The 23,290-nt window shown below is 37.1% G+C and overlaps 1 protein-coding gene across 12 annotated transcripts in view; it reads left to right on the top strand.

Annotated features, from left to right (window-relative positions):
* Window positions 1-7,886, top strand: part of LOC135217884 (catenin alpha-like) — a 119,563-nt gene extending 111,677 nt beyond the window's left edge. For all 12 annotated transcript variants that reach the window (XM_064253916.1, XM_064253913.1, XM_064253912.1 and 9 more), the window contains one exon: window positions 5,667-7,886. In XM_064253916.1, coding sequence (XP_064109986.1) covers window positions 5,667-5,831 — 165 coding nt within the window. In that variant the 3' untranslated portion in view covers window positions 5,832-7,886. The remainder of the gene's footprint in view (window positions 1-5,666) is intronic.
* Window positions 7,887-23,290: the final 15,404 nt, after the last annotated feature.

Genomic DNA, 23,290 nt, shown 5'->3' with positions numbered 1-23,290 from the left:
TCAGAAGGTCGACCTCTGTAGTTTACCAAGGCAAATATGTGATTTACTGTGATTGGTGTCGTAAACAGGGTTTTTCACCACTTGGAACTTCTGTTCAGCGCATAGCAGACTTTTTAACCTTCTTCAGAGATGAGAAACGTTTGTCCGTTTCTGCCATTAGAGGCTACAGGGCGGGCGGCCCTGAATTTGGTGTTACGCCTTAGAGGTATCGACATCTTGTCCTGGGAACTTTCCTTGCTAGTTAAGGGGTTTGAGCAATCGAGTTCTCCTAGGGAGCTCAAGCCTCTGACATGGGATATTTCCTTGGTTCTGAGAAGTTTCACTAAGGGTTATATGAGCCTTTGCGTCGCTCATCTGACAGGAACTTGACGCTCAAAACAGTTTTACTCCTGGCCTTGGCATCTTCGAAGAGAGTGTGAGAGCTGCATGGTCTGAGCTATGATGTGAAGCACACCATTTGTCCCGGAATTCGTGGCCAAGACCCAGAATCCCTCTGTGCACGATGATAGGTTCACTTCCTTTTCCATTCCATCACTGAGTGACTTTGTGGGTGGTGATGCTCAAGAGCTTTTGTTGTGTCCTGTCCGGGCCCTGCGTTGCTATCTTAAAAGGACACAGCATCTTAGGCCAGGCTGCCGCAGACTTTGTTAGCCATCAGACAGGCATACTTGACTCTTGATGATTCCGCCGCCATATCTTTGCAGGCTAGAGCACATGATGTTAGGGGTATTGGTCCCTCTCTGGCTTTCAAAAGAACTTGGCTGTACATAGATTGCTGAGTGCTGGTACTTGGTTACGCCAATCCATGTTTACCTCTTTCTATCTTAGGATGTTGCCCACAGATCTATGGACGTGTTTTCCCTGGGTCCTGTGGTGGCTGCCCAACAGATTGTGTAACTCATCATTGTCCTTAACAGGGCACATTTGTATCTTACCCAAGATGATTGTGTGGATGAGAGAATGAGTGAGTTGGCTGGTCTCTTTCTTTCTCTTGTACCTTTCCTTCTTCATTTGGGCGGGTTAAGGAATAGACACGTCATTTGCTGGATTGGTTTGATACAGGTGAGTAAGGTAATCATACTGATAGTGTGGTCGCTTGGTGTGCAAATAACCAGCCCTCTATTCGGTAGCATATGATTTCCTCCTTGGCAAGGGGGAGTTAGGAGTGGTAACAAACCCTGGTGTGTTGGTTTGTTATTGTACAGTCAAAGTTTCTCTTTGGTTCCCTATGTAATGATTCTCCCATATATCATTGTATGTTGCTCAGTGTCTTGGTGGTTAGATATCAATGTATCTAGCTTCTCACGGACTTCAGTCCTTCTCCAGAAGTTATTTCTTCTGGAGCTGGACTGTTAAGACCGAAGGTTTGTTCGTGTTTGAACAAATGACAAATTTTCTAAGACAATTTGTATTGTCTTGATATTGTACTGCCCACCTCTAGCCGCCCTTCTGTGTGGGTACGTGGTCCTTGACCACTCTTCACCCGATATACGCACATGTTGCCAGATCTCACAAGATTCGCTGCTTTCATCTGCGATTTAACCGGATCCAGCTAGGCACTAGAAATGTTCCTATTGTTAAGATCTCGGGTTTGTAGCTATGAAAAATACAAATTGTCCTAGAAAATTTGACATATTAAGGATTTCTCAGTGTTGCTAAAACTGGCAAGCAACGTGCCAAAGGGGACTGTCAAATCCAGTAGTCATTTTTGAATTATATTTATTACTGCTAATATAACAAGTTGTTCTGTCTCTCTTAAAGGACGTTTCGCCTAGATCTGCCAGAGCATTATCACAGGATTCAGTCTCCAGCAACCATCGCTGTGATAGTGCCCTGGCTGATTTGGGCGAAACGTCAATGAGAGAGAGAGAGAGAGAGAGAGAGAGAGGAGAGAGACGAGAGAGGAGAGAGAGAGAGAGAGAGTGTGTGTGTGTGTGTGTGTGTGTGTGTGTGTGTGTGTGTGTGTGTGTGTGTGTGTGTGTGTGTGTGGAGCTGATGCAGCAATCCTTTCTAATAAGACTTGATTTTATATTGCACACACTGCCTGCTCAGACATTATTTTAATACTGGGGTATTAGACATTATTTTAATGCCCTCATGTTAAAGTAAATAGAAATTGAAATTTTGTAAGAGTGATCATGTGTATAATTTGATAATTATTTAAGCACTTGTGGGAGAGCAATATGAATAGGTATTACTTACTAGCCATTATTAGAGGTTAGAGGGAGGAATTAAATAATACTTTAGCTTTAGGGTGATCCTAGTTGTAACATTTTAAAACTGACTTAGGTTTTCTTCCCAAGGTGATACTTATTTGACAAAAAACTTAATGTTCCTATTGAAATACATATCCTTAGATTTTACTAAGTGTATCTGCTAAGTGGGAAGAGCATATATATAATTTAGGATTAACTTTTCATTGCTGTTGCATTACCAACAGTGATAAGAGTGATGATGTGTTTTGGAAACGGGATAGAGTCCTGGTGCTTATGTTTTTTTCTGTTATTTTTCAGTCATCACAGTAAGCAGATATGTTTGTTTTCAAATGTTAAATGTGGGATGATTGGTTGGTAAGATTCCTCAGTCCTTATATATTAGTAAGGGGTAATGTTCTTTTCTGCTACTAATTTTGTTATGCTCCATAACTTAATTCTTAAAAAAAATTTTTATGGAATAGTGGTTATTTATACCTTTTTTGACTGCTAGTACAGAAAAAATTCAGGAACCAGTATTGGGATCATCAAGTTTTTTTTTCAAGAAACAGTATCATTAGTGTTGATACTTTTTGTATGGATTTCAGACAGGCAAAAGAATAATCTTCAGTGAGAAAGGTGTTAGGCTTTGTTGTTTGTGTGATTGACTTTCCCTGGATTTTGTCTTTTCAATGACAATTTGCCAGATGTCTGGCTATCTCAGGAAATCTTCGTCAGCAGTTTACCAGGGGAAATGGGCGGTTTACTGTGATTGGTGTTGTTGACAGGGTTTCTCTCCACTCAAGAGCTTCTGTTCAGCAAATAGATTTTCTGATCTTCCTCGGGGTTGAGAAAGGTCTTTCTGTTTCAGCTATCAGAGGCTACAGAGTGGCCTTGGGCACGGTTTTGTGCCTGAAAGGCTTGGACATCTCTTCATCTTGGGAAATCTCCTTGTTGTTCAGGAGTTTTGAACAATCCTTTTCTCCAAGAGAACTGAAGCCTCCCGCGTGGGATCTTTCTCTAGTCCTGAGAAGTCTCACTCGTGCTCCAGTCGAACCCCTACATCGTTCATCAGACAGGGATGTGACTCTTAAAGATGATTTTCCTGTTGGCCTTGGCTTCTTCCAAAAGAGTTGGGAGTTTCATGGCCTGAGTTATGATGTTAAATGCACCAAAGGTTGGGGATCTGTGGCCTTTGAATTTGTCCAAGAATTCGTGGCTAAGACCCAGAATCCCCATTTTCTCACTGAATGATTGTGAACAATGATCCACAAGAGCTCGTGCCTTGCCCTACCAGAGCACTGCGATGCTATCTAAAGAGGACTCTTCACCTAAGGCTTAGGTGCCATAGACATTTTTTGTTAGCACTGGCCGGTCCAGAAGGTTAGTGTCCATGAACACTATTTTATTCTGGCTACGTGAGACGATTAAACAGGTTTACTCCTCACATGCTAGTTCTTTCATGAGTCTGTGAAGGCTAGAGCACATGACATCAGAGGTATAAGTTCCTCTCTAGCTTTTAAGAAAAACTTGTCTGTTCATAGAATTTTGAGCACTGGTTCTTTGCTATGTCAGTCCACATTCACTTCCTTTTGCCTAAAGGATGTTGCCCACAGGTCTTTGGACACTTTTTCTTTGGGTCCGGTGGTGGCTGCCCAACAAGTGTAATTACCCCAGTGCCCCTAATGCGATAGTTTGTATCTTACCTAAGATGACTGTGTGGAAGAGAGAATTAGTGAGTTGGCTGGCCTCTCCTTCCTTGTTTTTCCTTTCTTCTTTCTACAGGCAAGTCGAAGAACAGACTTGTCATATGCTGGAACTGGTCTGATACTGGTGAGTAGGGTGGTCATACTAGTAATGGTTGTATTGTTACTATACAGTAGACAATCTGCTATTCAGTAGATAGTGCTCCTCTCTCTAGCAAGGGGAGTGAAGAGAAGGTGACAAACCTCTGTGGCTGCATGGTTTGTTGCTTGAACAAGCAAAGTTTTCTTTTGTTCCTGGAATAAAATGAATCTGGTCATATATCATTATTTTTCAACCCAGACGGCTGAGTTTTTAGATATCTGACTGTCTATTCTCTCAAAGGCTTGGACTCCCTTCTTTAGAACTCGTTCTTCTAGGAAGGGTGGTCAGGTGGGCTAAACTCCCAGCTGGTTTAGGTTACTTGTACCCCCCTCCAAGTATAAGGCTATCCTATTGTTAAGACCGAAGGTTTGTTCCATGCATAAACAAATGACAAATTTTTAATCAATTTGTATTTTTCATAGCTAACAAACCTGAGATCTTCACATTTACTGCCCACCTCTAGCTGCCTCTTTCTCTTTTCCTGGGTTGGGGGAAATACTGATGCATCACAGTGTTCTATGCCTCATATAAGCATGAGTTGCCAGATGCCATAGATTCCTTGCTTTACAATCTTGTATTGTTTTTAACCAATTTCCAGCTGGCACAAGATTATCCTTTTGTTAAGACCTCAGGTTGATTAATTTTTTTTTTTTTAAGCAAGTGGTTAGGCCACTAAGATAGTTGAGATAGTGAAGTGAGTATGCTCAAAATTAAATGCTTCATCTTCACAACTACTAAGTTGTACTAAGAATTTTCAAACTATGTTAAGTGGTAATGCTTTTGTTTAAAAACTATTGGGAGCCTTAGCAGTAGGAAATTTTCTGAGTATGTATTTGAGAGAATGAAAAGAAATCTGAGTATTTTTGTTTAAGCACAGGCAGTCCCTACGTACCGGCGGCATAAGTTAAAATCATTTCGGTGTTACAGCGCTTGGCTAGTGACGTCATTAACTAGATTTTTGACGCTGGTAAGCGGTTTGTTGGTGTCTGTAAACAGTTCATTGGTGTCAGTGGATAGTTATCAGTGCTTACAGTGTCTTAAACGCATTTATTACTATAATTATTGTAATGTACTGTTAACAATGATTTTCGGTTATCATTGCTTGCCCAGGAACGGAACCCCCACCATTAACTGGGGGACTGCCTGTACTGTATATGTAAGAGAGAACTTTGGAAATAACTTGTTCTTGCTATATGGTGTTTGTTCATAATATTTTAACAGATTTGGAGGTGTGCTGTGAGTTGTTGGGTAGAGAATATCTGGTTTAGAGATCTACATAACTTATGGACATTTTATCTTAGGAGTATTAATTACAGATTACATTGTTTACTTTATCTTGAGTGTTTGAAAAGTTTCATTTGCTTCTGTGTGTCAACATTAATTTTAGAAGAAACCTTAGTTCCTCAAGCTTTGTCCCTTACTATGTAGGGAGATGGGCTGCGACCCTTTTAGTGGATTTAGGAGACAATATTGTATTTTAAAATACAATGAATTCTTTAGCAATAGTGCATTATATATTTTTTTAGTTTATTTTTATGGTATATTTTATATATACTGGGGGCCATTTGAATTTTTTCTTAAAACAACAGTGCAGTGAACTGATATTTCTTTTTAATTTCCTTTTAGTCGCCTATTGTCGTCTGGAAGATGAAAGCCCCAGAAAAGAAACCGCTCGTAAGGCGAGAAAAGGCAGAAGAAGTGAGAGCTAAAGTCCGCAAAGGTAGCCAGAAGAAGCAGGTATCAGCACTGAAGGCTCTAGCAGAATTCCAAAGTCCAGCAGATGCCATTTAAATGGGATATTCTTCAGTTTTTAAGTATTTCTATATATTAAAATTTATATCCAGTATGGTACAAAACAAAGATCTTGACCAATATCAGTGCATTCCAACAATTTGAAAAAAATTTATTGGATTTTATCAAGAATTTTATTTTTTGGTAATTTAGTCATCAGTCTTATATAAAGTTCATTTATCCAAGACACTGAAACTTGCCAGTACCACAAATTTACTTAATAGTTACTGTGGTGTACTGGGCTTCTAGTTTTAACGACACAGTACCTCATGTATGCAAGAACTGAGTTTTAGCTGTATTTTATTTATATAGGCAAAGCAACATTCCTGATAATATAAGATGGGAATCCTAGTACTGTATAACCAAAGCATAAAGGAATAGAGACAAAGTACTAGGTATCTGGAGATAATAATGTAATGACATTAAGTAAGTAACTTGCATATCATGTTTTGTTCATTTGAGACAAAGTAATCAATTTCATAAAGTGTCTCTTGGCAGCTTTTTGTAATTGTAGTTTTAAGATTCAAAATGGGATCACAATGTAGCAAATGGCACCAAAAACAATAGTACATTAGAATTATACTTGGCAATTACTGGTTTATTTTGTTATAAAGCAAGTTCCATATACTTTAGTATAGAATTATATATAAAATTCTATTTGCATACCGGGTTGAAGTTGGTTTGATTAAAGAACATTTTAAAATAAATGATGCTTATTGTACATTCCTTTTTAAGAAAGGAGAACAGAGGAAAACTGAAGGCTTTTTATTTTTCCCGAAGAAATGAAACTCCTTTAATTTATAAGAAGGAGAAGGGAACTAATGCATTACAGTATACACATAGTATGCAATCTATAGTTCCTTTGGATTATTTTGCTTTACAAGTAAAATAGAGTTGCATTTATTTTCGTATAAATTATATGGAGTAATGTTGGAGTTATTGTTGGCGTATGAGCTCAGTTATACAGAAGATATGGTGAAATATATTCCAGGAAGGGTCTGCGACACTTCTGTAGGGTTAGCACCGATAGTTTTGCTGGATTTATTATCTATTATAGATAGTGTTTATGCATATCTGAATACTTCATGCATCATTTCTGTTGTTCCTTGTAATGTCCCTTTCATGTCTAATGGATATGACCACAAAAGAGTTATGCTCAACATTTTGTCTTCCATGGTATATCAGTATGTCAGTAAACCTAACTCCATTTTGGGTGGAAAATATGCTTAATCCCTGCCTCCTTAGCTCTTCTGTATTTTAGACCTTTTGTATGGCAAGATGTACATTTAGGGAATAATTTTAATTGCATGAGAAAAATGCATTTTTGCACCTTGTGTTTCACCACCATGGTATTTGATACTAAGCTTTGTATAGTACAATATGGGACATAGTTGTTAGTCTGCATACAGTGGAGTAATGAACTTAGTCCTGTTGCCAACATTCCATCCTCTTGAGATTCCTGGTGAATACAATTTTTTTTACACTACATTAGGCACTGTCTTCAGTTTGCTTGCTAACCTACATGATGTCACATTTCTGCATATATGAGCCAGGATTAATTGTATGGAACCAATTTAGCAGATCAACACAATAGCAGCATGATGGAGCTGTGGGATTTTTTTTTTTTTTTAAATAGCACAGTCGTTGCTTCACATAAGGTTACAATAGCTGAAGAAAGTTATTTCATGTAGAAAAGGAACACCCTTCTCCTTCGTTTTTCTAGTTTATTGATTTCCATGTAAATGAATCTTGGGAACATACTAAACTCTTCAGTTTTGTTATTTTAATTGTATTGACTAGTTATGTTTGCAGAATTTTTAATCCTCAAGATAGCAGCTTTATTTAATACAGGAATGTATTTATCTAGAGTTCATTTATACTAAAGGTACACTTTGTTAGAAAATGTATTTTGCTTATATTCCTTAATCACAGTTTGCAGTAAAGAATGAATATAATTTATTAAATAAATAGCATTTGTCAAGTGCTAATTATTCCTCATACTATTTATGTCAATGTAATGTGCTGTAGGTGCCAAAATACATTACTGTATACAAAGTGTTTTCATTTTCCTAATATATAAAACTTTGCTGGTAACTGAGGTGGACTCTCAATGTGTTAACCAGCTGAAAGGAAATGTAAATGTGGATAATAAGCATTTTTAGAATAATGGTACCCCTTTGTGTTATAGACTAAAAATACAGTTGTATCATTTTCAAATTATGTTGTCTTCCATTTATTCTTTTTAAATTTTGCAAATATGATTTTTTTTTCAAGCGCAGTATATGGAAACCTTGTAGTATGAAGGCACATTTTTGTCAAAGGAATTAATATTACCTTTCTGTATTCAGTACGTACCTTGAAAAACACCTGAAAAATTATACTAAAGCTATTGGAAGGCCATTAAAATAATAATGGAAAAAATCACTCATTTCCAATAGTGTTACTTTTTGATAAGTACTTTTAAGATTGTCAAAGTCTGCACTAAAATCTAAACAGACGTTCAGAACACTCCGCAAGATGGTAGATACTGACAAGACTGCAGCTCAAATACTTGGGTCTTTGCGAAACCCAATTGTAAAATGCCGGAAGCAAGTTGTTACCTTCAACACACCTGCAAAGACACTTTAGAGTGCAGCTTCTCACAAACCGTAAACAAAGCAGGGGTAACTGCGTTTGGCCTACTTCCTCAGGGGCATGGGGATGGCTTAGTCCCTTAGGTTATACAGCAATGTTTCCTTTTTTCCAAACAGAAGGGAAACATGCAAAGTTTAATTAATTTTTTAAAAATAGTAGTAATCTTTTAATATGACAATTAATAATTGCTGAGGCTTGCAATTGGAATACAAATTAGGTCGAAGGCAAAGCACTGGGACACCCTTGAGGTCATTCACCGCTGAAATGGAAACGGATTAAGGGATGTTTGAAAGGTTAAACAGGAGGAGAACCTCACAGTTGCACTGAAACAATTGTTTGAGAGGGTGGATAGTAAGATGGAAGAAACAGAATATGAACAGCTGAACAGAGGTACAGTAAAATGAATGACAGGTTGCAGTTAAGGGGCCGAAGGGAGGCTGCAAATGATCTTTAGTATAATGCCTACAGTGCACAGTGCGAGTTACACTGATGCCACTATCTCCCTACTGGGCTTTCGTTGTGGCTTGGACTAAAATGTAATTCTGATTGATTGTTGAAAATGCAAGAATTTTAATGACCTTCCAATATAGTTTTAGTAATGACATTTCAGGCGTTCTTCAAGGTAGTGTTCTTTGACAATTGGTGTTTATATCAAATAACTATTTACAGTAGAACTAAAATATCAGTAGATAGCATCAGGCTATGAGGTAAATAACACCTGATATGGAGAGGCAAAGCAAACATATAGTAGAATTACAAATACATAGGCTACACAGTTACACAAGAAAAGATAGTGTGGGCCAACACCTTACCTCTTCTCCTTCTCAGCTAAATTCCTTAGTTGGGGTTGTTTTTAATATGCCTCCTCAAACTGTTTTCCCTCCGTCTATCCTTTGTCTCTTAAGTCTTCTTGAACGCAATCTCATCTTCTCTTATACCTTCCTGTTCTTTGTGTCCCTTGCACTTCCATTTCACCACTCCAGCTACAAAAAATCATCTGTCACTGACTTAACATTAAAATGACTCGCTTTTGTTTCCAGGCAAGTGTATCTTAATAATGAACCTGATAAGCAAAAACAACTAAAAATCAGCTGCTGCAAGGGAGATACTGCTGACCCATGAGAGTGCCTGAAAAATAGCCCACATGATGCAATCTCAGCCAACAAAGAATATCAAGCCTCGATAAATCCTGAAAGACAATTTTGTATGAACTTTCACATTTTCCCTATATCCTATTGCCAAATTACAAAGATGCTTTATTTATTATTTATTATTGCATGATCGAGTCTGTTGCAATTGATATATCATCCATGTACACAAAAACATTTTTAGCCTATAACCCGTGCAAAACTGTTTACCAACCTGGTAAAGGTCACCGGACTACCTGATTAACCGAACGGCATCCGCATAAATTCATGTGTCCTTTAAGCACTGAAAAGGCTGTATATACCTTACTTTTTTCACTAAGAGGGACCTGCTAAAAACCCTGTGCTAAATCAATTGAGCTATAAATATTATGTTCCCCGATTTCTACAAAAAGATCTGGTATGCATGCGACTGGGTACCGGTCAGGAATTTTTTTTTCATTCAAACTTTCTAAAATCGACGCATACTCGGACAGAACCGTCCTTCTTAGGCACTGTTAACAGGAAAGTTGTATGGAGATGCACTAGGTCTAATGATTCCTTCCTCTTCCCATTTATTGACCTCTTTTTCTACCTGTTCTCTGATTTTGAAAGGTATGCGGTATGCAGGAATAAAAATGGGTTTTGTACCTTTCTCTTAGTTTACCTTATGTTCTAACACATTAGTCAATCCCAGTTTATCCCCTCGTAAGGCTACCGTGTCCCCAAATTCTGCCAAGAGCTCGCTTACCGCTTCTATATGCTCATTATAATCCACATTAGCTAAATGTTCTCTGAATATTTGCTTCCTTGATTGCATTTCTGCCTCTGAAACTCAGTTTTCCCCTCTACACTAGCCACTGAACCACTGTCATTACTCCAATCTTGGAGATCTACCACATATGTATTCTCCTGGTATTTCCTGACTTAAGCTTATCATTACAGTTCAGTAATTCAACCCATGTAACACCAGTGTTTGATAAACTGTTCACTGATGCAGTGCTAATAACCCCTCTTAGTTTCTCGCTACCCTCAACTACGCATACATCCGTGGGTTTTTTTCACTTCCCTCAATTTGACTTTTATCATAGTCTTGGAACCTGGCATTAAAATAACATCCTCTGATAAAACTTATTTATATTTGTGGTTAGTACCTCCCCATTCCACGATCCCATATATATCATCACCCGTGGTTCTCATTGCATCTACCAAGACCTCATTGTTAGTATCAGTAATATCAGTATTAGTATTAGTATCACCACCCATAACGCCATTGTCAAACCCACCAAAACTGTTACCACCGTGGCCCTCAATATCCCGTTTAACATCACCGTAGTTATTCCCCGTATCATCAGTGTGGGTTTTGGTATCACCATTCCCCATATCCCCGGTATCATTACCATTAGCAACGCCAAATGTACCCCCATTTTCAGTAATCCCCATACCCTCAGTTTCACTTGCGTCCTCATAATGGATAACAAAACCGGGTATTCCAACCATTATACCACTAACACCTGCATGGACCGATATCTTGTCTTCTACATGCAGGATGGCCCAGCAAAAGTCTGTTGGCCAACGCAACCCCTTTTATAACCAAAAATGGTTCTATTAACACTATCACCCAGAGTAAACCGTATTCTAACAAAACCCAGGGTGATTAATCTATGGGCTTGCACATCACACACTGTCTCCGTTGAGGGTTTCAAAGGGTAATGGGAGAACATGGATTGATACAGATTATGGTCCATTAAATTGATAGACGCACCGGTGTCTATGAAGATCGGGATATCCACATCCTCCACTGTTCCATATACTATAGGCCTGGGCTCTGGGGCGTCCCCCACGAGACCACAATGGCACGTACAAATCATCTATACCCTTTTTGTCGATTGGCTTTCCAAAAATTTTGCCGATCCCTTTGCCCTCTTAAGTGACTTGTCTGGGAAGTTCTCATATTGTAACTCCCGAATTTCTGAGGTGTAGGTCTCTCATCTCTCCGTATCTGAGACGGATAAGCTTCCCAACAGTGATCCACACACTTACACATTCCACAATATTTGACTCTACATACGTACTTTCTTTGCGTGTCCTGGTTTATTACAATTGTAGCAACGCAACTGCTGTTGCCTTTGATCGATTGATCAAAGGGGAGAAGGAAATTCTGTCTCTGCATCGTATTTCTTGGACAGGTCCCATTAAAAAATGTACTATCCGCCGTGGGACGTTTGGACATATGTTTCTGAATTTGGTCATAAATTAGTTCTTCGTCTGATGTAGGTGCAATCTTTTCATCAAAACTGTCAACTACTGCGTCTGGTACGTCGTATAATAGCATTGCGAAATGTATCAATTTGTGTAAATTGTCGAGTGAGACATTATTCCTATTTACCCACTTGGAATTTTTCAATTTCAGTACCCATTCTCCTGCTGAGTCAAAAAGTTTTGAGCTATGCTCAATAAGGCTTGTTGTGCCTTTCCGAATTTTGTACAGACTTCTTAAATCTCTTACCATATCACCATGTTCCTTTGAGCCATAAGCCACTCTTAAAAATGCTTGTAATTTGGTCCATGACTGACATTTTGTGTACTGAAAACTCCTACACCTAAAAGATAAATCCCCTTTATTGATATCTAACAAGGCTTTTGCCTCTGTATCATCCTTAATTCCCTTGGAGTTTAAAATAGTTATTCACCCCCTCAATAATATTTTGCACTGGTTGGGAAAAAATGCCATCCACAATACCTCGAAAAGGGCTAACCCCCGCGTTTATATTTGTTATTTTATGTACCAGTGTCTGGTTTCCACTTGCGCCGGCCATTTTGCTTTCTTTATGAGAACTCCTATACTTTAGGATTCGCCCCGACCTCAGTAACGTTGATATCTTTATACGCACACAAATCCCCAACCCAAAATTCATAATACATCACCCACCAATAAAAGATAAAATAAACGTGCATCAATCCAATAAACCGCTATATGCAACTAGCCGCTTCTCAGGTTAAAGGTTAATCAGCTGATTTAACTGGTACAAGGTCACGTTGCTATATAAAAAACGGGAAGATAGTTTGAGAAAGAAAATATATGTCGAACCAAAATTCGCTGAATTAGCGCAAATGTCCACTCTGCTACCTAGCTCTCTCTCTCTCATGCCAAGCACAAAAACGAAACTTATAGTACCACTTTTCTAACGTATTCTAATTACCAAAACCACTAATGTCCACTGAATCTACTATGAGATTCAGGACCTCTGTAACACGGTTTTTTCGCAATAACTTTTTTATCTATGCATTTCATAAATATAACGCTTATTCAGAATACATATTATATCTACACATAATTTTTGACTGTATTCTGCATTACGTAGGTTGAATAAATTTGGTACTTATAATGTAAAAGTGACTTTTTTTTTAAGACGGGCCAACTTACTCAGAGAAAAGGTTTCGAACGCACTCGTTACGTAACTTATGACAGCATTTCTTCCCTCTTTCTCGATGAATGATTGGCTATATGTAACGAAGGCTAAACCTCTGGCAACAATGACATACAAATTTAAATACAAGCAAAGCAGTACACCTTTATGAACTCTGAAACTCTCCACTGATAATTGTCATAATAAACAAACCAACAAAATATGTTGATAAGTACAAAAACACTTCGATTATTAGTCTAACTCGCAAAATAAGTTTCCTAAGAAATTACAGTCTACTCTATAGGTCACAAACAGATTGACAAGATGTAGGGAATAGTTGGTAATTATCAAAAACATAGTAGACAAGCCTGATTTGATAACTGCTATATCCAATGGCAAGCAATTTTATTTATTGGCTATCTACCTATTTGCTAAAAAAAAAAAAAAAAAAAAGCCGGTACCGCCGTATATTGGCTTTAAACCTTCACCAATAATTATCGTCAGAATGATGACTTCACAAGGCTCCACCCACTTTCGCCTCGTTATAATTCAGGATAACACTGAAGGCTACCATGGGCATTGTTGGATTAGAAAATTTAACTTCTGACTATAAAAACTAATTTCTCGAGTAGTTGTAAGAAGTGCTAAATGATCCTCAAGGATCCCAGCAGTTGGCCTAAACGTTTAATTCATGTATATTACTGCTATACTGTTGCGGCACTACTGCTACAGTAGTATTACTATGCTAGCACTGATACCCCACCCACATCTATGTATCGTTCCGCCATTCATAAAATCTTTGGGTTTCAGAGCCGATGGAGTTTCTACTGGTGGATGGGCGGGGCAACATTTCGTCAAAAGGTGTTTGTTTACCTTGCTTACGTAATGAATGTTTTTCGACTCTTGGCTCGTAATCGTTGGCCATGGCATCGGCTAGATCATTTTTACTCTATAAAAATTAAAACTATCGGGTTTAGGTTATTGATAATGCTGACAAAATTAGTGTGTGGTTGTAAAATATACATATGTCAACTTTCAGCTACATCCGATGCTTTGACAAGGAGCAAAGTCCAAAAAACCGTGTTACAGAGACCCTGAATCTCATAGTAGAGGGACATAAAAATAACACACACTTTTGAGTAAATTATCATCAATAAAAAGAGAAAAAAAAAGAAAACCTAAACTTATACACTCATGTCTTCATAGGACCGAAGTCAGTACCTGGCTACACTTGCAACAGCGAGTAATTAATTCCTGTTATGATATAAATTCACTTTACCCCCCAAAACACAGGAACACATCTTTACACTAAACAACCAACAAAAAATAAATAGGTACACTGCTTCTAATTCCCCTTAAGTCAGCAATAGAGTCAGTTGCCCGATACATAATTATAACTACTCTCCGCCAAAATATCCCTAACCTATCTAGTCTCTTCAGAGGAGCTACCTATAAGCATTAATGTACCTTTTAACCGCTGCCACCACTCTATTAGGGATTTTTAAGGTCAAATGACACTCGTTTAAACATAATGAAACAAAACATTTAATTGGCAACACAACCTGCCATTGTCCCGTTGCATACTCTCTTGGGAGTTGGCTGAAAGTCAAACTAGGCAAAGATAAACTCCCGTGGTTACAAAAATATACTTTTTATTTCCAAAAATTAGCTAACATTAAAATTGAATAAAATTAATTAACTCTTGACTCAAAAGAAACATTAAACTATTGTATTCCTCTCAAAATCATGTTTATAAGTAAGTAGCCCCTCTTCCCCTAAGTTTCCAAACATTATTAGTTTATTAATAGTTAAAACCAGTCAGAGAATAAACCCATTGGTGACTTCAAATCCATCTGAAATAGAGACCATAAATATGACATCACTAATATATTAAAGTTCGTCAATAAAAAAATGTGTGCCGCACTTCACTTCCCTTTCTCTAGACTCGAGTAATTGTCACTTCAAATGTTAACTTTTCCAAAGTTCTCTCTTATGTTATCTTGTCTGACGGACCTGCAATACCTCTTCCAGGCGTGTTCCACACACTGTCCCCCCTTTACAATTGTTCTTCAGATTTTATGTCATTTTCTGTTCGTTATGAACAGACACCCGAACATTGATTGGCACACAATAGGCATGCATGCTTCATGCATGAAACTCATGATCTTCAGAGCGTGTCACTGACCACAAAGGTGCACTGGTAAGCTATCCTGTCTGTTTTTTCATTTCAGCATCTTCGAGGAATTCAGCGTTTTGCACTTGTCTCTAACTGGCAGGAGCTAAAGTTAACAACCTGATTACTGTGCCTTTAAGATATTTATAACAAACACTCTGGGCCAGCCCTATGAGAGCCGACTTTGCTTAATTTGGTGGTTTGGTTAAACTAAGTATTATAATAACAATTATGACCACAACAGGGTGTCATACAGTCAGGAAGGGCAGTGTGAGAGCAAGAGTAAAAGGATGCAAGACAAGAGTACAAACAATAGTTTTTAATCTATTTGCTCTTGTATAAATACAGCAATTATGCTACTGAGAGGGAATAGAAGCTGCAGTTGTAGAGAAGAACATCAGAAAATTATGGTTACATTTATCAAAGTACATTACTGCAAGGCAGGTTTACACGGGTTAGAATAAACTGCACGCAGACCTAGACTTTGTCAACAATTGAAATTTAAATGAGCAGTGCAATAAAAGCAGGTACAATGATACACAAGTACTACAATTTTAGACTAAAAACGGGTACACTATGTTGATAAATTGCAACATTAGTACACTAAAATCAGTACTGTGACATATTACAATACTGGAGAAAATTGGTGCATGCAGTTAAACACGGTAAAAAAGTTTTCTCTAATTCTCCATAGATCCAATCTCGACGGATTGATAACTCTCGTGGCACTGGGATCAGTTTGTATATTTGGGCTAAACTTTGCCACAAGGTGTCCCATAAGGAAAGGCTTCGTTCGTCTGTCCTTTAGGTGTTGCTTCGTTGTATGAATGGGAAAATAGCGAGACGAATTAAAAAAAAAAATCAAATGAATGCGTTAAACTTGCCAGATACTGACCAAAGTGCTGTAGGAGCAGACAATTCATCAGCCCTTTTCCAAGAATCCAATTCAGACACGTATTTTGTATAATAAATTCAACCCGAACGAGCATACAAACCATGAAGGAAAAGCAAACTTCAGACTAATACTAATTCCAATTCTGATATTTTTTCAACTAAAAAACTAGTTAGGGATTCTGGCATCAGACAGTGATTATTCACCAAACACCCAACATGAGAAATTTAATTTTGACAAAGAAACATAGTTGGTTGAAACCAACATCAAAATCAATCGGAAAGCTACGTTGTCATGAAAACCCTATACCACACTAATGTCAAAGCAACTAAACGAATGATGAGAGAAACTATTACACAAATTGCAAAGTTGATGACTACCCCAGCAAGAAAATCAAAGAATGTAAATTGCATGTTGCAAAGACTGCATTTAAAAGGTTCCTCTAAAAAATGGAATATTAATAGACTAAAACAGAGAATTGAGACCCCAGGGTGCCGTTACTGCCGTACCTTACTATTCCGCATAACCGAGGTTCTTGAGAAGCTGGGCTTGCATTAGATTCATAACAAGGCTGGTTGTCCTGGTTGGTGGGGATGAATTCTCTCCTAAGCGCATCACACTCCTCACAGTACCTGTAGTAGAAGTTATTTCTATGGTTAGATGGTAAACGTTTCTTACGGGTTGCTGGTCTTGAATGGTGGATTGTGAAATTATTGCATTTTAGTCATTTCTATGAAAGACAAAGTTCATCTGTTTCTTGCTCAGGGACATATTTTGATTTGATTTGATTTACATATATTTTTGTCATTATGCCAAGCACTGGGGCAAATAAGGCCATTCAGCGCTGAAACGGAAATTGACAGTAAAAGGTAAATTTAAAGGTGTTAAGGAGGAAAACCTCAAAACAGTTGCACTATGAAACAAATGTTAGGAAAGGGTGGACAGAAAGATGGAAGAAAGAAATTATGAACGGAGGTACAGTAAAAGGAATGAAAGTAGTTACAGCTAGGGGTCGAAGGGACGCTGCAAAGAACCGTAAGTAATGTCTACATTGAACTGAATGAGGTGCACTGATGGCACTAACCCCCTTACGGGGCTCGGTGATAGATGGTAAATCAAAATCCTTACTAATAATTCGGTGGGCAACACGACAGATGCGACAAGCAGGGCACGGAGATGGAATCTTCTGATTTACGGGTGCTTTTCTTTAGAGCCAGACAGAAACAAGATTGCAATTTTAATGTACTCATGAGGTAGCTGATCAGTTCAACCACTCGTTTGCAAATCTGACACCCTCTTTTCAGTTTTCTGTTAAAGATAAGTATTGAGTTGGCTTTGTCTGTCCGTCCGCACTTTTTCTGTCAGGCCTCTGATCTTGAAAACTATTGAGGCTAGAAGGCTGTAAATTAGTATGGTCATCCAGAACATCCACGCTCCAATCATCTAACAGACCAAATTGCAGCCACCTAGCCTCATTAATTAAAAAAAATATATAAGGTTATAATTAGTCATAATCGTGCTTCTGGCAATAATTTTGGACAGCCACCACCGGGCCGTGGTTAAAGTTTCGTGGCACGCGGCTCATACAGCGTTTTACTAAGAACACCGAAAGATAGACTATACGTATCTATTTTCGGTGATCTTGATTATACGCTGTACGGAAAACTCGATGGCACCGAAGAAACTTGTTTCTATACACCAATAGATAGAACACTTCAACAATGGGCAGGGATCCTGACAGTCTTGATCTTGAATGAAGATAATTGCCTATTAAACTGATGTCTGACTTTTTGCCCGTCGTAACGGCAGAGCCATCTTGAACGTTAACGGCTGGATGCAGCGTACAAAATGTCTGAAAATACTAAAAGAATTTACACTTAGTTATTGGATCAACACATTATCAATTTAATGACGACAAATAATGAAATGGTATCCACTTATTTACTGTATACAAATCACTTATATCACCATTCAAAGACTCATTAATTCAAATCTAGTACTACCTTATAAGGCACTACCTCATCAGGCAGTTGTATTCGAAATCGTTTTGAGCGCCTAGTGTTTTGTTTTGATAAAAAAAACTCCGCTTTGTCAACAATGTAACCTTTCCGCTTACTATCTTCGGTAATTATTTACAACTAGAGTCGTTAACGTACTCCGCTTGTTATATTTTCTCCTAGTTTCCATTTCTTCCTTTCTTACGAGAATCCAATTACCCCCAACTAGCTTACCTGAGCTAACATTCGCAACATACTGTTCTCCACACTTTTATCTTGACAACTGATACTTTCCTCACTTACCAAATGGTCTCAGGCTGTAAAAGACCATTCACTCTCCTCTAGTAACACTTCCATTGATAGCAGGTGCTGAACGATTATGTTCTCTCGTGCTACTGTGGGCCTTAGTATTGACAATGCTGACTTGCAGTCACGCAGCATGACTGCCTAATGGGACGCTTCTCAATCTTGCTGCACTTGGTCGTTTGCAAAGCCCTGCAGGTCCCATACCGGAAGTAGGTCAGAATCCAAATATGAAATTTGGTCCTTTATTTCAGTTGTCAAAGGAGTAGAAGTAGTAACCTCTTGATATACAGATTTTAAAGGTGATTCCTGATCCCAGATCTATAGATTTTAAAGGTGATTCCTGATTCCAGATTTATAATGATTACCTTAACTAGAGCCTTTACAGTTAATACGGAATAACAATGAGGATGTGTAAACTCAACGACAATACCCATTTAACATTCAGCTGGACAAACGATGGGCTATCAGCTGCGAGATTTAGACTACTTCTGGTTGTGATGTTGTTGTCCCATCACCATCTGCTCGTCTTTGGATTAAAGAAGTCCAAATCTTCTCAAAGGTTACTTGCTTTCCTCGTGTCTATAAATCTATTATTATAGTACATGTCCCCTACTTATTATAAAAAGGAGGTTGACCCTTCTGAACCGCTGAGAAGACAGAACTGGCTTCCTGAGAGTCATGAGATCGGTCTTTGCAAGGTCTAAAGACCTTGGGTCTTAGGTCCTGTGCTATACTTTACTTGTTAACTTTCCTGAGAAGTTCCTCTGATGCTTTGGATCTGACAATATTCAGACAAAATACTTTCCCAATATTCAACTGAAAACTCAAAAGATGCATTCTTGATGTATCAGTCTTTTTGCTTGAAATTTTGACAATTAGCACTTCCACGCTCCTATCTTCGATCAGAAACAACTCTCCCACCACAATTCCTTTAAAGAAATCACAAACAAAATTGTCCAACTTTACAGTGATCTTATACTTTGTTCACTCTGCTGTACTGCATTCACATCTACACAAACAATGATCTTACCTAAAACTTCAAAAATATAATTCGTATTAGCTTCTCCCAGTGAAGGAAAAAAGTACCAAGGGAGTTATTATTATTTTTTGTATACATAATTGAGTCACGAATCTTTACTGCTAAAGATAAAGGTACACTGGGTTACCATGGCAACGGCAACATCGGGCGGCCAGGAATTCCCTTGAAATACTGTTTCCTCCTGGATACAGTTACCGCCTTAGAACGCCCAAAAGACGAGATTCCAAAGACTCGTTGGGCACTGCCCTCCCTGGCGATATAATCACCTTAAGGAAACTGTCAAAAATACAGTCAATTCGAACCGATAACATGGAATCACAGCTTCCAACTCCCAAACAGGATATGGAGGATACCCTTAATCGATCTTAAATAAATTTGCATTATAAGAAAGGATGTCTTAGATTCTTTCCGCATTGCGGACAAGGAATTTAATTTTTTTCATCATACACACTGACGTTTCAGTGTAACAAGGGTAACTCGAGCCAAAAACTAATGTTTTCCCAATTCAAGAGGAGTCAGTCACCTCTACGTTGCCCTAGTTCTCATTTCTGACTTTTCAACTGCTTAGATTTATTATAAAAATGATCACTTTTCGACTGCTTAAATTTATTATAAGAATTATCACTTTTCGACTGCTTAAATTTATTATTAAAATTATCACTTTTCAACTGCATAAATTTATTATAAAAATTATAACTTTTCAACTGCTTAAATTTATTATAAAAATGATCACTTTCGACGCTTAATTTATTAATAAGAATTGTCCACTTCACTGCTTAAATTTATTATAAAAACTATCACTTTTCAACTGCATAAATATATTATAAAAATGATCACTTTTCAACTGCTTAAATTTATTATAAAAATGATCACTTTTCGACTGCTTAAATTTATTATAAGAATTGTCACTTTTCAACTGCTTAAATTTATTATAAAAAATATCACTTTTCAACTGCATAAATATGTTATAAAAATGATCACTTTTCAACTGCATAAATTAGATTATTCAGAGATGCACTTTTCCACTGCTTAAATTTCTTATAAAAATGACACTTTTCGACTGGCTTAAATTTGATTTATTAAGCAAAAATTGTATCACTTTTCGAACGGCTTAAATTTATTATAAGAATGTCATTTTCAAATTTTGCTTTTAAATTTAAAAATTATTATAAGAACTATTTCACTTGTCAACTGCAGAAATATTATTATAAAAATGGTCACTTTCAACTGCATTCAAGAAATTATTAAAAATGAAAACTGACATTTTTCAAGCTGCTTCAAATTTCATTATAAAAATGATCACTTTTCGACTGCTTAAATTTATTACAAAATGATCACTTTTCAGCTGCTTAAATTTATTATAAAAATTACTGTCTGGAGGAAGACTATTCAAGGGCGTTTAGATTTTTGCTCCACGATGTTGAATGCCACATTGATTCCGATTCTGATAGAAATCCTCTGATTTAGGTGCTTTTCTTTAGAGCCAGACAGAAACAAGATTGCAATTTTAATGTACTCATGAGGTAGCTGATCAGTTCAACCACTCGTTTGCAAATCTGACATCCTCTTTTCAGTTTTCTGTTAAAGATAAGTATTGAGTTGGCTTTGTCTGTCTGTCCGCACTTTTTCTGTCAGGCCTCAGATCTTAAAAATATTGAGGCTAGAAGGCTGTGAATTTGTATGGTCCATCCAGAACATCCACGCTCCAATATTCATATTCGAAGGACAATATGAAAAAACACAGGCGTATCAAATGTCGTTGTATCTCATCGGAGCACACAAATAATGCTTCCTACGACATAAATTAGATATGCATTTTCTCCTAGGGTTCACATAGGATTTCTCCACTTTCCAGGACTTGCTTCAGAGAAACATTCTTGTGCTCCAGTCAAGACATGATTTTCAATCCCTGTGGGAGGTTCTGTCGGGACGCTTCCGACTTGAAAACTAGTCACTTTGCAGGAACTCACCACAGATCTTGTTCTTGAGTCTTGGTGAAATACGCGAATAAAATGGTGACACTAAGATCAATATAATTAATACGCACATACATCACACTCCTACACATACGTATAATTATATATATATATATATATAATATATATATATAGATATATATACACAAACACGCATATAAACACACATATACATAGTACTAATTGTATAAATTTCTACATACAAACTTTGAAACATATGTACTACTTTAATTTGTAATTTTGTTAACAGAACTAGCGTATACAATGCCAGTATCCTAGCAATGAAGATTAATTTTACATTCCTTGTTGAAAGGAATATATTGACAAATTACTTTATGGAATCAATCACTGGAAATTATCAGAACGTATAATTAGGTCACCGAGTCGAAAGACGAGAAACATAAAACAGCTGGAATAAACAACAATACAACAGAATATTATATAACTGCCAAGACCATTTATTGAAGTTTTGCAGTATATCTCTTTTTAACTTAATTCTGGCAAGTATTTTTGAATGCAAAGTATAGAGTTTTTGATTTCCGGTTGCTCAAAGCGTCAATTATTTTTTACCTAAGACTATTTCATATTTTATTTTAACCACAACGAGACGACTGCCTGGATTGGTCGTCTTTCAAATACAGTTATCTATCTATTTCAACTATCGATGTATGCTTTAGTATGCACACACACAAATATATATATATATATGTATATATATATATATATACATATATATATATATATATATATAGTATATATGATATATATATATATATATGATAGTATATATATATATATATATATATATATATATATATCTATATATATATATATTTGTGTGTGTGCATACTAAAGCATACATCGATAGTTGAAATAGATATATATATATATATATATATATATATATATATATATATATATATATATATATATATATATATATACATATACCTATATCATATATATATATATATATATATATATATATATTATATATATATATATATATATATACACACACATATATGTAAGTGGTGGCTATCTCAAAGTATACGTTTAAGTGTCATAAATTCCATCTAGATAGGTTTTTTTTTATCCATCTCAGAATTGCTCCTTAACCTTTGTGTTATGTTATATGTATGTGTGCGTGTGCGTGTGCGTGTGTGTGTGTGTGTATGAAAGAACCTTTCGGCTTTTTTGTCTCTGTCTCTATTCATGATATGAAGTGTGCCATATTGTATTAGCTTCCACAACAACAAATACGCTGAAATGTATCCAGCAAAATATGATGAATAATGTGTAGAGGAATAACTGTCAACAAGTCCTTACTCAGAAGCTTTACAGGGAAAGTTGCAAGAATGCCTTTTGATAACCCCTCTGCTGCAGGAGGGAACTGAGGAAACAGCACAGCAGCTTCGATTCAGTATGTATTGAGCAACTGTTCATAAAGCGTTGACAAAAAATAAAGTGAGGTTGTCGAATCAAGAGCATTCACAACGGTGATAATGGCCTTTCATTATCAAGTTGCATGGAAATGTGCTGTCAAAGAAAACGCTAAAGAAAAAAAAACCGTGAATCATAGATTTGGCAACGAAGCTAAGAAGAGGATTGCCAATATATTACCGAGAACAGTTAGGGCTTAGACAAATCTCGTGTAGACAGATACCTGAATTTATAACTATCTGTCTTTCTGCGCACGGTGCTCCCACAATATATATATCTGAAGCAGAATTCGAACTCGTGTCTACAGAGTTGCTTAGAAGCCTTACGTATTATGTTTTGATAGATACAGGACCTCTCCCCTTCCCTCCCTTATAACAAAAAAAGCACACTAAAGTCCCCGTCACTTCAGATGTACTGGGATTTAAGGAACTTTGTAGAAAAACAGACTAGAATATCTGGCGCTCA

Source organism: Macrobrachium nipponense, chromosome 9 (assembly GCF_015104395.2).
Source record: "Macrobrachium nipponense isolate FS-2020 chromosome 9, ASM1510439v2, whole genome shotgun sequence".
NCBI lineage: Eukaryota > Metazoa > Arthropoda > Malacostraca > Decapoda > Palaemonidae > Macrobrachium > Macrobrachium nipponense.
This window is presented reverse-complemented; position numbering and strand designations above follow the sequence as displayed.